Source organism: Echinops telfairi, unplaced genomic scaffold, assembly GCF_000313985.2.
Source record: "Echinops telfairi isolate 266 unplaced genomic scaffold, ASM31398v2 ScPeMD7_7474;HRSCAF=8512, whole genome shotgun sequence".
Lineage (NCBI taxonomy): Eukaryota > Metazoa > Chordata > Mammalia > Afrosoricida > Tenrecidae > Echinops > Echinops telfairi.
The window spans coordinates 7,164,171-7,181,401 of NW_022111378.1; the positions used below are offsets into that span (position 1 = coordinate 7,164,171).

General features: G+C 42.8%; 1 protein-coding gene across 2 annotated transcripts in view; it reads right to left on the bottom strand.

Moving 5' to 3' along the window:
* The window catches only part of PRPF18 (pre-mRNA processing factor 18), a 54,617-nt gene that overhangs the window by 12,927 nt on the left and 24,459 nt on the right, over window positions 1-17,231 (bottom strand). For both annotated transcript variants that reach the window (XM_004714101.2, XM_045285641.1), the window contains 6 exons: window positions 16,685-16,798; window positions 13,563-13,709; window positions 12,184-12,252; window positions 9,732-9,872; window positions 9,516-9,587; window positions 4,587-4,742 (listed from right to left, as the gene is read on the bottom strand). In XM_004714101.2, coding sequence (XP_004714158.1) covers window positions 4,587-4,742; window positions 9,516-9,587; window positions 9,732-9,872; window positions 12,184-12,252; window positions 13,563-13,709; window positions 16,685-16,798 — 699 coding nt within the window. The remainder of the gene's footprint in view (window positions 1-4,586; window positions 4,743-9,515; window positions 9,588-9,731; window positions 9,873-12,183; window positions 12,253-13,562; window positions 13,710-16,684; window positions 16,799-17,231) is intronic.

Consider the following 17,231-nt stretch of genomic DNA (forward strand, 5'->3'; position numbering starts at 1 on the left):
TTAGATGTGGATTCTCTGGTCATTGAGCACATCCAGGTGAACAAAGCCCCCAAGAGGCGCCGCCAGACTCACAGAGCTCATGGTCGGATCAACCCACACGAGCTCCCCCTGCCACAGTGACATGATCCTGACAGAGAAGGAACACATCGTTTCCAAGCCAGAAGAGGAGGTTGCACAGAAGAAAAAGATTTCCCAGAAGAAACTGAAGAAGCAAAAACTCATGGCTCGGGAATAAATTAAGCTTAAAATAATAAAAAAATAAAAGTTAAAGCAGAAAAAAAAGAAAAGAAAATGATGATGGCAACAAATGTATAAATGTGCTTGACATAGTGGATGGATTGTGGTAAGAGCTGTACGAGCCCCCAATAAAATGCTTTTTAAGAAAGTAAAGAAAATAGCACTTAGCTAAATTAGATGATTATTTATATCAAGTGATTAATTTTCAGAGGAAATTAATCACTCAAATACATCATACAAATTTATGTACTTGACTACTAGGATTCCATCGTGCAGGGTAATCTAACTTTTTTCCAAGCATGCGATTGTGAAAATAAGACTTAACACCCAGAAGTAAAACGCACCCCACCTGCTCCTTATCTGCTAGCGGCCAACTAAAAGCAAGCATGGCGGCTTCGGCAGCACCCCACCGGAGTCCCAGGATAGGGCAGATGGGAGGTGAAAGGTACGCTACATTCTAGGAAGAGTGTTTCTAAAATTTTGTTTTAATATGCTGGAAAACTTTTAACTGGGTTGAGAGCTGTCATTATATAACAACTCACCTTTCAGAAATGGCTTGTCATGAGCCAAAAATGGCAGGATGTGGCATGACAGCACTTGGCCCACAAACGTAGGACACGTATTTAGTGAATGATGCACAGGGAGATTTATCGACTCTCCCAAACACTGGGTGTCCATTCACAGTGTTGTCATTGGTTTACAGTAATGAATGCTATGGTAGGCTTTTTAAAATGTTTGGGCAATATTACAAATATACAAATTATTCCATGAGCAAATGATTTTTAAAAGCACTTATAGAATATTTATGCCAAAATCTGAACTATGGCTTGCAATAAATGACTAAATTCTTGAACGATGTTTATGAGGGTATGTACAAATTTAAAGTTACTGAAAATAACTTGCCAAAGAAGGATATTATAGGATAGTTTGCTTTTTATGATGGAGAAAGCTGAAGAAAATTATTTGGAATGAATGTTATACTTCAATCTTTTAACCCCCTTCCCACACAAATGTATAGTATACAGATCAATTAATCTATATATGAGGGGGTTCAAAAAGTTCCAAGGAAAGTGGAATGAAAAGATAATGGAATTCTTGTCTATCAAGCAAGACATCAGCAGGCAGCATAGGCCACTAATTCACTTTGGAAAACTGGATGGTAGTGTGGGCCCAAGAGCTGCGCAAGGGGGTCAGCCAGGTGTAGGACCATCAAGAGCTAGTCCAGTAGTACCCCTAACTACAATATTGGGAAAGAGTGACCAGCTCGAGTTCTGATGGGGCAAGAGAGCAGAGCAGTTACTGAAACTCAACGAGGGTTTTGCACGGAGAGTTCTGCAGGAATTAGGCCTTGTTAGAGGGGTGCTGCTAACTCAGTGACTCTTCTGTATGGAGAGAAACCTAACTCCACTGCTGGCCTGAGACAATTCTGCCTCTAGCGACCCTGCAGGAGGCTTCTGCGATTGTCAATCTGTGCAAGCGGACAGCCCCACCTTTCTCCTATAGCACAGCTCACGGGAGCCAATGGACAAGGCGCTGTGGAAGCTCTTCAGAAAAGTCAGGTGAGGATGAGCAGCGAGAAGCGGGCAAACAGTCTGCAGATGGGATCTCAGCTTCCTCTCTGGTTTCCCTTCCTTCTTTTCTTTCCTAACCCATAAAGCAGGGGTGCTCAATACGTCAATCGTGATCTACTAGTCGATCGCAAACGTAGTGTGCGTGATCGCATGGCATTAAAAAAATAGACGTAAGCCTATCATCAATCCCGTCACTTAACTGATATACAGCGCAGCCAATGAGATGCAACCTTAGCAGTCAAACGCATGCGCACACAACTGCGCTGAGTGCAGCAAAAATGACAAGCTAAGTTATCGCCAATGTTTAGACCTTGTTTTTTTTCTCTTAAACTAAGAAGGGGTATTGAAATAAGTGGGGGAGCTGGACCAAGTAAGAAGACAAAAACATATCACTTTCATACGGAATGGGAGATTTTGACACTACAAGCCGACCTTCAGCTGAAGTCCAGAGCGCATGAACAGTTCTGGAACTTACTGCAGAGGGAAAGTACCCACACATGAGAAAATGTGCTACCTCCTTGACTGCATGATTTGGCTCTACTTATTTATGTGAGTCAGCCTTTTCCCACATAGAGATCATGAAGTCCAAGTCCCGTTCCACATGACTGATGATCATTTGGAAGTGTGCTTGAGGCTGGCTGTCAGCAGCTCCTGTCCGGACTATGCACCCCTGGCTCATTCCATTCAGTGCAAGTCATCAGAGTAAACTCAGGTAATGACAGAAAATGTACAGTTACTGTGTTGTGCAACATGGACTCATGTAGTTATGCAAGGTACATAAACATACATTGTACATATAAAGAACTCTCAGTGCATTTATGAATAAATGTAATACATAAATAAATATGTGTTTCGCATTTTTGTAATTGGCAGAGCGTTTTGACTTGATCGTGTGGACAAAGTGAGAGCACCCTGCCATAAAGGGTCTCCAGGTGTGAACCTCAGAGTCTATTCAGGAGCTTCCTATAGTCTGTGTAACCACACTTATCAAAATCTGGGCCAAAGGAATAGCTGTATTTGGCAGAATTCAGAGGAAAATGAAATACTGCTCTAATCCGTGTTCACAGAAAAGCAAGAAAGCAAAAGACAGGGGGCCAGCCTGTCCAATATCACTGACGGCCTGACTGGCTGTTGAAGTCACCCAGTTTGGGAGGGGTTGGGCTTAAGCAAGGGCGTCCCGGGACATGGAGAGTCATCACAGAAATCGAGGGGCTAGGAGAACCTAAAATGGCACAGGGCTAGCCAAATGCTTCACAACACCCATCAAGTGGTAAGCATCTCCCCCTGGAGGAAAGGAACCGTTTCAAAGGAGGACCAAGGGGGGGGGGCCGGTTCTTTCCCCCCTTTCCCCAAACCCCCGGAAGGGGTTGTTGTTTTTTCTTTCTTTTTATAAGAAAACCACTCAATGAGGTGGTAGGAAAGATACCACTGCTTACAAAGAGGAATGCTGCCTTTAGGCAATTAATCTAATTATATGAATTCTTATACGTATGACACTTTTTGAAATGGCAGAGTTGAATACAATTAGCAAAATTAGTCACTGGAAACTTGTGAGCTTTCTATTGTTTTAAGCCAAGCAACTGGCCCCCACCCCACCCCGCAACTGAAAGTTATTTGCCTTTGATATAATAATTGATGCTTATGAAGAAATGAAAATGTGCTTGAATTGCCACAAGTATATTTAAATTCTATAAAGCCTACAATTGATGTGGAAGAGTCAGGTTGAAATCATATTTTAAAATGCTAATATCTGTGATTAAAGCATAAAGTCTGACAAACCAACTCATATTCAACTCAGAGCTGAAATACAAACAAAAGACAATTCATGAATATAGAAATGATTGTTCTCTGGCAAAAAGTCTGGAAGCATGTTGTGCATTTTAGGTGAACTCTAAATTTTAAGTGAGCTTCCAGAGTCTCATCTTTAACAGGAAACATCCAGCGAAAGTCATCAGACCAAAACAACCTGGGACTTAGCATCACTGGGGAAAACCTAGATTTACTGGGTTATTTTCCCATAAGACGATAAAGTCGAATCCAACAAGAATGCAAGTAAGCTTATGTGGGGCATGTACAATTTTAAGAAAATAAAAACACCCAAGGCCCATTCATTTACCAGGAATGTCTATCAGATGCTACTTAAAACTGACTATATTCATTAAAAACAAAATAAATAATAACCACCCTTTGTAGAATCCCTAGAGATTTCTACTCACAGCAATGGGATAGGGCCTCGGGGGCCTTCTTAGGCTGTGTCTCTTTACCAGGGCAGTACGCTTCATGTTTGCCCACGGGAGCGGTTGGCAGTGCCAAACCACTGACCTTGTGGTCAGCCACTCAACTCGCACACCACGACACCACCAGGGCCCCTTCTTTTTAGTTTAGTACATGTTATATCTACCTTGCAAATAAAGAACAGGATTTAATACTCTAAATTTGCCCATCTTTACTTGACTCTGAAAATCCCTCTGAACTCGTTTTACTTGTAAATCTATGTATCTTGAAAAATGAAAAAGCTGTGATGGGTTTACTGCGATGCTAAGGTAATCAAAACACAACGCTGCATCCTGGCTTACCTCACCTATCAACCGTAGAGCGTTTTAATTAAGTCTGACTAAAGTATCTTAAACCTATGTGCTATACTTGTGAAAAACACACTTTCATCCCACCTTATCACATTTACTATAATTATTTTTCTGCTCTCAAATCTTATAGTTTTGAGAATTTCACAGGAAATTAACCCCCAGGCCCAACATTTTTTCCCTTTGAACTGCTTACCTGAATATATTTCCGCTGCGTTTCATCATTTAACACATGTGCAACGTGCTTGGAGAAGATCTTTTCCCTCCCGGTTCTGGCATGAATACCAACCATAGTGACACCAATCGGCCAAGGGGCGTTTCCAATGGCCATCTGCAGATATGCATCGTTAGCCTACAAAGACAGTTTGAGAAGAGATCATAAAAGCCAAGGAATTACTGTAAGTTCAAATACTTTACTTTTTAACACACAGCCCTCTATGACTGAATTGTCAGCCATCGCTTAGGCATGCTAAAAACATTACCACGCTCTCGATTCAAACAAAAGAAACTAAACTATGGGATGGCTGACTGCCTTTCCCAGGACCACAAATGGAAATAAGAAACCACAGTTCAGTTTGTGAGTAAAAATACAAACATTCCTTTGTGGCTTTTATGCATTAGAAATTAATATGATTCAGATATGGAATAACCAGGTAGGTCATTTTACGCATTGCTAGGAACTCTAATTTGGCTCTCTTCAGACCCAGTCTTCTCCATAGGTGGTCACATACAAGAGAGAGGCTAGCTCGTTTCATAATTCAACCTGAAATTGAATCCACGCCCTGCACAGCAGCGCAGACTCTCAGGGCAGTGGAGGCTCTGTGTGCTGGGAATATCACCTAACAGATGTGTAAACAGAGATTGAATGCTGGCCCCCAGTCAAATACCTAAAGAATGAGATCACTTCCCTTTGGCCCCTCCAAACCTCCCCACCTGCCAGTAACCTTAAAATAAAAGATACCAGGAATGAAGATGGAGTCCAATGAAGACAAATGGCTCTTTCTAAAAAGCAAGCTTGGTGAACAGTGAGGCAGAGGACAGGTAAACAAACAACACGGTTCAAAACAAACATACAGAAAACAAACGACTCGGCGCAAAACAAACATCACGCAGCAAAACAAACATAAAGAGCCCAAAGAACAAAAAAGAAAACAACGCGGAACAGAACAAACATAAAGCAGGTTAACTGTTTTGAAGACCTTGAGGGCTGAATTCATAGTCTTTAAAATTTATACTCAGATAGCCAGGCCTCAAAAGAATTTTAAACTTCCAAACTTAAACACCTATGTAATATAGTTAGTTGAAATAAAAATACACATACTGTACACAGGCTAACTAGAAGATAATTTCCTATCCTAAAGATGATTTTGAACTTGCTCGGTTCAACAGGTTTTGTAAAGCTTAATTTTAAAAGTGCTTATGGATAGTTTCATCACTGTTTCTCAAATGTAAAATTTAACATTAGGCATTAACTGAAAGAAATCCCAATATTTAGTTTTTCAAAATTTCCATAAAATGGGTTATGAAAGTTTCTTGGGCTTTACTGCAGTTTATACAAAATAAACTTTCACCTTATTCTCGTCCCTGAGAATGAGGAGGGAAAGTAACAAGGGCATCCATCCATTTTAGGCAGGAGAGTGAGTTCATTCTTCCCAGTGACAGCAACCTTCTCCATCCATTAAGATTATGCAGTCGATAGAAACTATCTAAAGAGATTATGCAGTTGATAGAAACTATCTAAAACGAAACAAAAATACTTTCTCTAAAAAAAAAAAATCTCACTGGCTCTCACAGGGAGTAAAATCACTAGCTTAGCCTCAATAATGTGAGACTCTTACACAAGTAAATCATTTGATCACCAACCAGGAAGCATGTTCTAGGACTATAAACATGCCTCCCACTTTTCTGTTATGGTCCCCAATCCTACTCTGGAATTGTTATTTTAACCGTGGCCCTGAAATTCTCAATTCCCACTCTCTTGGGCCACCATAAAGTATTGGTCTGTCATATAGTGGTGGCTTGCATGTTGCTGTAACACAAATATCTAGTCTGAAAGCCCAAAAATATGAGCATGTGTGGCATTTCTCAAGCTGAAAGAACCGAGGGAAAAAAGCCATTGCTCAAGTTGAAATATGAAGAATCCCAAGGGCAAAATAGTGGGTGAGGCAAGAAGTATCAAAAGAAAGTGGAAGAAAAACACAGCTCCAATGTACCAAAAATAATGGGGTAACATTCAACCACTGAAAAAAGTCCAGGCAGCACCAAAGACACTGGCCCCAAACAGGAAGGAGGGAATAAAAATAGAGCTATTTCAGCAAACTGATGCGTGTGAAAGCACCCACCAGTCTATGTCAAGACATTCGGAAGGCAGCGACTTGGCCAACTGCCTGGAAGAGATCTCCATCTGTGCCCATTCCAAAGAAAGTGAGTCGATAGACTCTAGAAGTTATTAAATAATATCATTAATATCACCTGAAAGCATAATTTTGCTAACGATGATTCAAACACAGTTACAGTAGTGTTGGCAGTGAATTACCGGAAAGTCAACTCAAATTCAGAAGAGGGTATAGAACACGGGGCATCATTACTAATGTTAGAAGGCTCTGGTAAAGAGGAAGCTGTTTACTTGTGTTTAGTTGATTATGAAAAGGCATTCAACTGTGCAGATCCCAGCAAATGATAGATAATATGGAGAACGGGAATTCCAGAACACTAATCATGCACACGTGGAACCTGTGCATAAACCAAAAACCTGTGCATAAACCATTTGCACCGAACAAGGGGGCGCTACACGGTTTAAAGTGAGAAAAGACCTAAGTCGGGGTTGTACACTTTTACCACACTTACTCAGTCTCAATGCTGAACAAGTAACTTGAGAATCTGGATGAGATGAAGAATGTGGCATCTGGATCAAAGGAAGGTTCATTAGGAACCTATCACATGCACACCTCTTCCCCTAGCAGCCGCAGGAGATCTGCCAAAATGGCTCGCTACTCACTAGACCCAGAAACCCCACAAAATCCTGCAAATCCAGAGGGTCGAATCTCCAGGTCCATTTTAAGAACACCTGTGAAACTGCCCAGGCCATCAAGGGTCTGCATATCCGGAAAGCCACCGGATATTTGAAAGAGGTCACTTTGCAGAAGCAGTGTGTGCCCTTCTGGCATTACAATGATGGAGTCAGTAAGTGTTCCCCCGGTCAAACAGTGGGGTTGGACCCAGGGCCGGTGGCCCCAAAACAGCGCTTAAAAACACAGAGAGGAACGCTGAACTGAAGGGGTCGATGTGGATTCTCTGGTCATTGAGCACATCCAGGCGAACCAAGCCCCAAGATGCGCCGCAGGACTGATGGTCGGCTCACCCCATCCCTGAGCTCCCCCTGCCACACTGAGATGACCCCGACGGAAAGGAACACAGTGTTCCTAACCAAGAAGAGGAGGTTGCACAGAAGAAACAGATCTCCCAGGAGAAACTGAAGAAGCAAAAACGCATGGCTAGGGAGTAAAGTAAGTTTAAAATAAAAGTTAATAAAAGCTTAAAAAAGAACCTATCACGTGCAGATGACAGAAACGTGCTTGCTTGCAAGTAGAGGCACGATTCGCTCACTGATGGACATCGAGTACAGCCTTCACTATGGACTACAGCTCAACAGAAAGAACACAAAACGCCTCATAACTCACCCAACAGAGCATGATGATGAAGAAAACGACGAAACTGACAAGGATTTCATTTGACTTGGGTCCACAATCAACACTCATGCAAGGAGCAGCCAGGCTCAAACAACGTACTGCCTTGGGCCAATCTGCTGCCCCAGACGTCTGTAAGTGCGGAAGGGCAAGGGGTCACTGTGAGCACTAAGCTTCATCTAACCCAGGCCACAACCTATTCACCTGCCTCGTACACCAGGCGGAAAGCTGGACAGTGAGTAACGAACACGGAGAGAAAAGTGATGCGTCTGAATTATGCTGCTGGCGAAGACTACTCAAGGTTCTGTGGTCTGCCAGAGCAGCAAGCAAATCTGTCTTGGAGAAGTACAGCCAGAATCTCCTTAGAGGTGGGGATGGGCAGGACTGCATCTCACATACTTTGGCCATGTCATCAGGAGGGGCAAGTCCTGGGGATAGCACATCGTGCTCGGTGAAGCAGGGGGCCAGGGAAAAGGGGAAGAGCCACACACCAGCTACCACAGGCTCCATTACAGCACTGCATGGGAGGACAGGACAGGAGTGGACAGTGGATTTTCTCTAGCTCACCAGTCTGCCTCAGAGAGACCCCTGAGGGCAGAGCTGCCCCGCTGGGTTTCTGACTGTAAGTTGTTACCGAGAGCAGAAGGCGCTCTCTTCCCCTAAGGAGTGGGGGTGGGTTCCGCACCACCTCACTCCTCAGATTCTACTGCCAGCCCGTGGCGGGAGCTTCCTGTCAAGTCTCCACTGCTGGCAGAGGTGCTTCTGGGTCCCTCTATCAACTGGCCGCTCTCCCATCTCCCCTTTCTCCACTCTGTCCCAAGAGGCCACGGGATCCGGGCCCTTTCTCTCTGCCACCTCCTCCCGGAGTCAAGAGTAAAGACACTGAAGGAGGAGGAAGGCTTACTTTCTAAGTGGTGTGCTATGATTTCAGTACGGAAATGGGAAAGATGAATTCTGGCAGCCTTACTTGGAACTTTTCCCACTAAAGTAATTATAAAGCGTGGTTAAATTTCATTGTATCATCAGTACAATAGCTCAACTATATTATGGATTAAATGGGCTTTATAACTGGCCTGGGAAACTACTAATCTATCTAACATTGTTTCTATGGGAAAACTGTTCCAAGCCATAATAAACCATTTACAAACTTTCGAAATTCAACCCCATTCATAAAAGGAACACTGCCTAAAGAGTTCATGCTCTAAGGAACCTTTAGATTTACCTTAAAAATGGCAAAACCATATAGTTGTGATCTGAGTCTGTTATTGATTCCCTAAAAGCAAAGCTGACAATACAACAGAAAATACACTACCAGTTCATTTCACATTTGTTTTTAAATTGGCTACATAAAATCCCCGCATCCCAAATGATCGTTTAAATTATATGCATGGCCTAGCTATGCTTGTACCCATAATTTTAATGCCTGCATTAGAACGTACCTTCACATATTCTCTCTGCAGCATGAATTTAATAATATCTGTTATCGATTCCTTAATGTCAGCAGGAAGATTCTGGAAAAGAGCAACGGAAAAGCATAACTAATTTTGGAAACTGTCTGTACAAGTGAGGGACAGATTTGCACTTCCTTTAAATCCACCTCACCTGTTAACAGCAACACAGAAAGGGGCAGTTGAACACACTTTGGGGAACCTTACCCTTTTCCTTAACTTTCTGAACAGTGGTCGGAGATACGACTCCGTCTGTTTTTGAGTAGCACTGTTCAATTTCCCCTGCACACTGCGTTTCACGTAGTCTTCTCTGGCATTCAGTTCTTTAGCCCACACGCCAAGGAGAAACTGTGGAAAGAATGGGTAAATTGAAACTACATTGCCACCCAGTGGTTCCCCGCATTTAAAAGTTCAGACACAAAAAGCGGATTCCAATCACCCTTAAATAAGGCTGATTTCTAGACTGAGTTGATTTCTCACTTATCAACTCATTATTCAACACTTCCCATTTATGACAAGAGTGAAAAATCTACTATGCGATCATCTTGCACATAAGAGTTTCCTGCGCACATGTAGCTCCCAGCCCAGCAGCCAGCCCTCCAGAAGGCCTCCGGCAGCTCCAATGCCCACTGCGGGAGACCCCCATGCAGCTCTTCCTGCCAAACAGCTGGCTAAAGGGGATTTTGAGGGAGCCCTTTTGAGAGGGAGGCCCCAGGGGTGCGGTTGGGGGTAGAGCGAGTTGGTGCTGCTCCACTCTACTCAAGTACACTGAAGGGACAAAAGCCCAGTGAGAAGGGTGCGGGGAGCTGGAGCGGAAGCTACCCCAGCAGCTGTCAACCCCTTGGCCAGGGGATCCCGAGCCCTCCGAGGCCAGCAGTGCACTACTCATTTCCGTGGGGTTCTCCCTGGATGAGGGGTGTGGGGTGGACACTGGCAGGGGATGCAAATCCCATTAACAGGTTGCTTGAGTTGTAGAACCATCAACTGTTCCTCTAGTCTAGTTACTGGGCCCCAGGTCACTCAGGTGCCAGCCCTGACATGCGGACCTTGAGTCCAGAGCACAGAGGTACAGGGGACACAAGCAGTTATTAGGGTCTAGCTTCTGCAGCCACAGCTTCATCCCCTAATCCCTGGCATAATGCCAACGCTCGCATGATGACCTGGTCTTTGGAACCTAGGAATATTGATCAGTATAATGGGTGCTATGATCAAATGATACTTAGAGTTAAGGAATTATTTCTATTTATTTTCTCCTTATATTTAGAAGCCTTGTCTTTAGCAAGCCACAACTTTTACTGGGAACCTTCCTATTCCACATACACTCCTAGCTCAGGATACAGTAATTCATTTTCCTTTAAATACAGCTATCAAATGTCATAGGTGATTTCTAGAAATACACATTTGCTTCCATTTGCATTATACAAAATTCAACCAACCCAGATTGATTATCTATAATACCATGTGTACTGTGATATTTAATAATAGTCTCTCAGGAATGTGGGAGTTTGGACTTTCAGAAAGTACAATTTAACAAAAAATTGTCATTATAGTCCTATACTAAAAAAGCAAAGGAAACAGAAAGAAGTGATAGTCCATCTCTTCTCCCGTACTTCACCCCCAAGGACTCTGCCCTCAGTGGCCCAGGGTTAGCGGAATCAGTGGCCCCTTTCTAGGGATAAACAAACAGCGAAGGCGGAGGGAGACAGCCTCCTCCAGAGGACATAAACATCCAATATAAGGAAAGGGCAGTGCAGTGGGTTACGTATTGGGCTGCTAACCACAAGGTCAGCAGTTTGAAACCACCAGCCATCCCTTGGGAGAAAGGTGAGGCTATCTCCTCCCATCAAGAGTAATAGTCTCAGAAACTCACAGAGGTCCACTATGAGTGGGAACCAACGTGACAGCAATGAGAATCACGCAACGGGGACATTCCTATTAGCTCCCGATCCCCATATCTCCATACATTCAGAATGTTTTCTTTTAATTCAGAACTTGGTGGCTGATATGTCTGAGTTGTGAAAACAAGTATCAAACTAAGTAACAGCTATTTGGCGGTACTTTAATCAGTTAAGAAATTTCTTCCGCCACTAGTCTTTGAATCTCTTGGGTAGAATGTAATAGAAACTGGTGGTTAAATGCTGAATTAATTTGTCCACACTCAGTCTAGCCCACTACAGAGGGACGTTCCAAAACCGGACGGAAAGTGCTAATCACAGCAAGACTAGGCAGCTATCCGTGGACCTACGGAGAGGAACAGCGTCTGAGAGGTTACTGCTGTTTCTCTTCTTCCAGCCAGTGTCCTCCCCTCCTCCCTGCCATCATCCTCTTATAAAAGCTCTGGAACCTTCCTCTCACTCCGCACCTTCCTGGAGCGGCTCCAAATCACACGGCACTCCTCAAACTTTCAGCTCATTCTGCTGTCCCTTCGTTGCTGTCTTGCTACGTTAATAAGACAGCTTTAACGAGAAGTGCTAAGTAAGACAGATATTACTTCCTTTGATTAGCTCTACAGCCAAGTTGTATAACAATAACATCAGCATGGTAAAGAGTTAAAAATAGGCTTACTAAGAGATTTCCTTTACCCTCGATCATCAAAAACTTTAAGAACAGTACTTTCCTAAGGAAAATGTCCTCCCTTCCTTAGCCCGAGGAAACCTACCTTGAGGAATTTGGTAATGATGTCCATGTCTTTATGATCATCGCCTTTGCCTAAAGATTCTCCCAAGGCCTAGAGAGAAAGAATGTTTTTGTTCAACAGTAAACAACTAGATAGCTGTGCTATCAACACTAGTTGGAAAATGGCTCTTTGTTACATTGTGCCATTTAATTTTTATTTAAAAACTTAATGGAATTTCTAGATAAGTACAAAAACACATGTGGAGCCAATTTCCCTGTCAATGTACCTGAATCAAAGAGGGAAGATGAGCAGTGACTGCTAATACTAGGACAGTCTTTTGGAGAACAAAATTACTCTAAAATTAGATGGTGATAATGGTACCAAGGAGAAATACTAAAAAACAATGGTATTATCCACCTCAAATGACCTGTCTGGTATATGAGTACATCAGTAAAGCTATTTAAACATGGAAAACCCCACAGCACCACTTACTTCAGTCCAACAGGGGGTCCCTGATGGAGGGGGGTTCCACTGGCACCCTCCTGTCCTGTGGCTGCACCCCGAGACAGTGCAGCCGTGTCAGAGCCAGGAGGTGAGGGCAACAGAAAAGGAGCAGCGTGCACCTGATGAAGCGCTAAGAGCTTTAAACTAAGCAATGCTTTTTTCTCGTTGTATACTTGCATGGTAAGACACTGCACTGTAATTTTAAAGATTACCTACAATACTCTACAATCATCACACTGACAAAAAATATAAAACAAACTACTGCCAAGTGTTGGTGGGATTGTAGAAATACAAGCCCCTCACACCCTGACAAGGGCTGGGACAGACATTTAGGAAAGGAGTCGGGCAGTATTCAGCCAAATGAAACACACATAAATTTAGCAAGTCTACTTTTCGGTCAAGACTGGAGGCTATGCACGATTGCTCGTTATCAGGTTGTCTGTGGTAGCAGGGACTGGGAGGCTCATCACTGTTCGTCATGGGCTATAAAACCCACAGCATACAGAAAACCACAAAGAGGCAGTCAACACAAATGGATTACATGGTGGTCAGCATTCAGGATGGGTCTTAAAATCATAGAGCTAAAAGAAAAATGAAAAGTTAAAAAAAAAACACACCACACTTGTGTAAGTCAAAAACACATGTATAATACAAAATGCTACAGGTTTTATAAGAAAACCAAAAAGTTATAAAATAGTGCAGATCCAGCCCATCAGAATGATGGACTATGAAGGCAAGAAGTAGAGAGCGTGTGAGCATGCCAAAAAAGAAGCTAACTAAATAAAAGCATGAAACAAAAGAAGGGTGCTTTCCATGGGCCAAGGGTGACGGGTCCTCCGAAGCTACATGGACTGACAAATGAGCCCCAGTCCCAGAGAACAAACGGGATGAGTGGAGTCAGGCGGGGAGAGAGTCACCTCTAACTCCTCAATGGTGGTGTTTTCTTCGTGCACTTTCAAATCATTCTGTGTGTCTTCTTCCCCAGCTTCTTGACCACCCACAATTTCATTGAGGTACTGCTGATCAATCTTATCCAAAGCTGCTTTCAGATCATTTCTCAATCCCTACAGATGATGAAAAAGTTAAGTGTCCAGTGTGAAACTTCAATAATGCTTTTCATTTGGTTTCTCGATAAGGCCAATTCACTTTTTCCCCACAAGGAGTCAAGAGCTTAGCAAAACTGGTGACTCAAATAAGATTTCCACTTATTATACAGCTATCACCACAGCCCAATCAAACATAATTGTTAAGAACATATTTAAACTGAAAAAGATAAACATGAATGGCTAATCTGATGGTCAGTGAAACAGACAGTAGTGACAAATCCATGAAAGAACCTTTATAAATGCTGCAACTTTGATGAAGCCCAGTGAAAGCAACCAGGTGTCCTTTATAGTCCCCAACCCATTTCCTCAGCTCTCTTAAATGTCTAATCGCTAATCGCTTCCTCAACTATTATGAGGACCCCAAACAATCAAACAGTAGTGAAATAAAAATGGTATCGCAGCTATACATAGACTCTCAGCCATGTTTACAACAAGCTGGCAAATTCATATTCCATGTAAATCTAGTTCATGACCTTTGGATAAAAAATGAAAGCCTGTTTCCTAAGCATGAATGAGAACTGGTCAATAGATCATAACGGCCAAGAAACTACAATCACAAGATTATAGGTAGGGCAGTGCTTGGTGCTGTTGGGATTATGGGGATTGACATCCTTGCTACCACTGGTTCTTGAGCAATTATGTTGTCATTCCCTGATCCATGAAATAAAAATTAATAGTTCTAATAGGTAGGCTTTTCATGAGGATGCCATATCTTATTTCATCTAAAACGAAGTGTGCTATGACTATTCCAAGAGCTTTACAAAGATTAACTCTTAAATGAGTTAATACATGAACAGTACATTTTGAACAGTCATACCTACAAAATAAGCATTCGGGAAATGTTAGCTCTTCTTGCTATTACATTAACGATACCAGATTCCAGTCTACTGTCCTTCCACAAACACGAGAGAGAAGCATTCAACTCAAAAGACTGAACCGCACCTTGGAGGCCCTGCTCTGTGTGAGTGCATCGAGTCGACAGCTCGGCCTCCCCGTGCTCGCTCCTTCGTTCTCACAGTACCCCAGGGAGCCAGTACCACCATGTCCTCTTCTATGTGAGGATGTGAGGCTCAGAGAGATTCGACGCTTTGCCAAAGTCTGCACAGTTAATAACTCACTATACCAGGAATGCAATCTAGACCTTTGATGTCCTTTGCTCTTTCCTCAAATTGTACTGCTGCTACACTAGGCACAGAAAAATAACACAGTCCGTGCCCACAAGGGAGAGATAAATAATGTAGATAACTCAACCCTAGTAAAGCACGGCAAGTGCACCAAAAGAAATCTATTAGAGGAAGGTGGAGAAGGAAGCAATCGACGGTGACTGGAACCAAGGAAATGTTCGCATAGATGTAATACTTTGAGTTATGTCCAAAAGTCTCAGTACCCGTTTCAAGTGAGGCATACAAGAGTCAAGTCACGGCAGGTTGAAGTTTCATTTCACAGAAGACGAAAACTGTGCAGGCAAGTGTTTGTGTTGTGCGCTGGAATGGCAACACTAAAAAGTGCAGCCTGACAGGGGAGCTGGTAGCAAATGATGAAAGATTCCATAAGCCATGTGGAGAAAGGGGAAGACGCTGGAAGTTCTGAACAGAGGAGTGATAGAATCATGATATGCTTTAAGAAAATTCAACTGGCGGCAGCGTAGAAGACAAACAGGTCGGGATGTGCCCTGGTTAGGATCTAAGAGAGGAGCCTGGTAGTGCGGTGACCTAATAGAAAGGCCAGCAGCTTGTGCCCACACCTTTGCTGCTCAGGAGAAAGACCTGGCAGTGGGTTTCTGCAGACAACAGCCTTGATTCTGTCCGATGGGATCGCTATGAGCCAGAACAGACTTGACAGCATGGGGTTTGGCTTTGTGAAGCATCTGAAAAGACGAGGACAGCAGACGATTCTAATTTGAAGCAGTGGCAGCAGAGAAGTAAATGATAAGGGTATGAGAGGAATAGCATCAAACAAAGCGGGAGGAAAGAGAAGAAAAAGAAACAAACTTTTCTATCTTTCTTGATTCAACGCATAATGGTCATAAATGAAGTGGCTCAAGGAGAATGAACAAGGCTCAGAGGAATGAAAATAGGAGAGTATGATTAAGACATATGCTAAGAAACAGGATATGCACAGCAGTTGGGCAAACAATCAAAGCTACAGGTGTCCCACATGGAATTAGGCTAGTTCTGTGTACTTTTTAAAATGTGGCAGAAATGACAATGCATAACTTCTGAAGACAGCTCATAAAAAAGTCCTGTGGTTCCTATTTTGGTCTTTTGGAATACTCACATTCAGGGGAAGGCAGGCACCACGTACACAGTCCAACTACCTGGACACTTCCATTCAGGGAGGATAAGTAGGATGATCAATAGGGAAGACATAGAGAGAGAAAGAGATGCCCCGCCAGTCCCCAGCTACTGCAGCCTCACCGACTAGGGCATCAGACATATAAATAAAGACCCGAGTTTAACAGGTCAGCCCAGGGAAGCCTCAGGTGACGTCAGCCGCAGAACTGAATCCAAATGCAATCACAAGAATATGCTGAGCAAAAAGTGTCCAGCTTAGCAGTGAGAGATAATAATTTATTACCTGAAGCCATTCAGTTTCAGGGTGATTTAATATACAGTCAAAAAAGCTGAAGCAGATTTTATAATAAGAAATTGCTTTAAACTACTGTGTTTTACGGAAATTAATACAGACATAAAGAACCACACCCATCTCACAGCATTTGATAGAACAGGTAGATAACAAATTAATAAGGATACAGAAGCCAAAACTGCTTTCTTCAAAAGACTAAAGTAAAATGTAGCAGCAGGAGTCTGGCAGCTCGCCCTACCCCATTTCTGCCTATCACACTGCAATGCATGCAAGTCCTTATTTCTGCCAGCTGACGCGGCACTGTGGTTTGTGTGGTGTCTTTCCTGTGGCTTGATCTGACTTCTTACCTTGTTCACTTCTGGGGTGAGGATCTCTATCTTCCGCAGGCGCTGAAAAGCATCATAATCCGTTTCTCCAAATACTCTGATTGGCTCTCCTCTCTCTCTCAACCTCCTGATAACCTTCAAAGAGAAAGGAATCCCCCGTAAGCCACTTAACTTTTGAGACTGGGAAAACCAAGCATCTCACATTTTACAGAAGTTAGAACTGGAATCTGAATTTCATAGAGCTAAGTTGATGACCCAAACACAGATGTTTCTGAATTAACTATAACATCTTCCAAACACTCTGATCATTTCAATTATGCTCAACAAAAATGTCTGTGAGTCAAAGAGGAAATCAAGTCTGTTAAAATCTATTTTGACTCAAGTGGTACTGCTATTAACTTTTTTTTTTTCTTTTTCTTTTAAAATCATTTTATTGGGGGCTCGTACAACTCTTATCACAATCCATACATCCATCCATGTGTCAAACACATTTGTATATTGTTGCCATCATTTTCAAAACATTTTCTTTCTACTTGAGACCTTGAGCACATTTTTTCTTCCCTCCCTC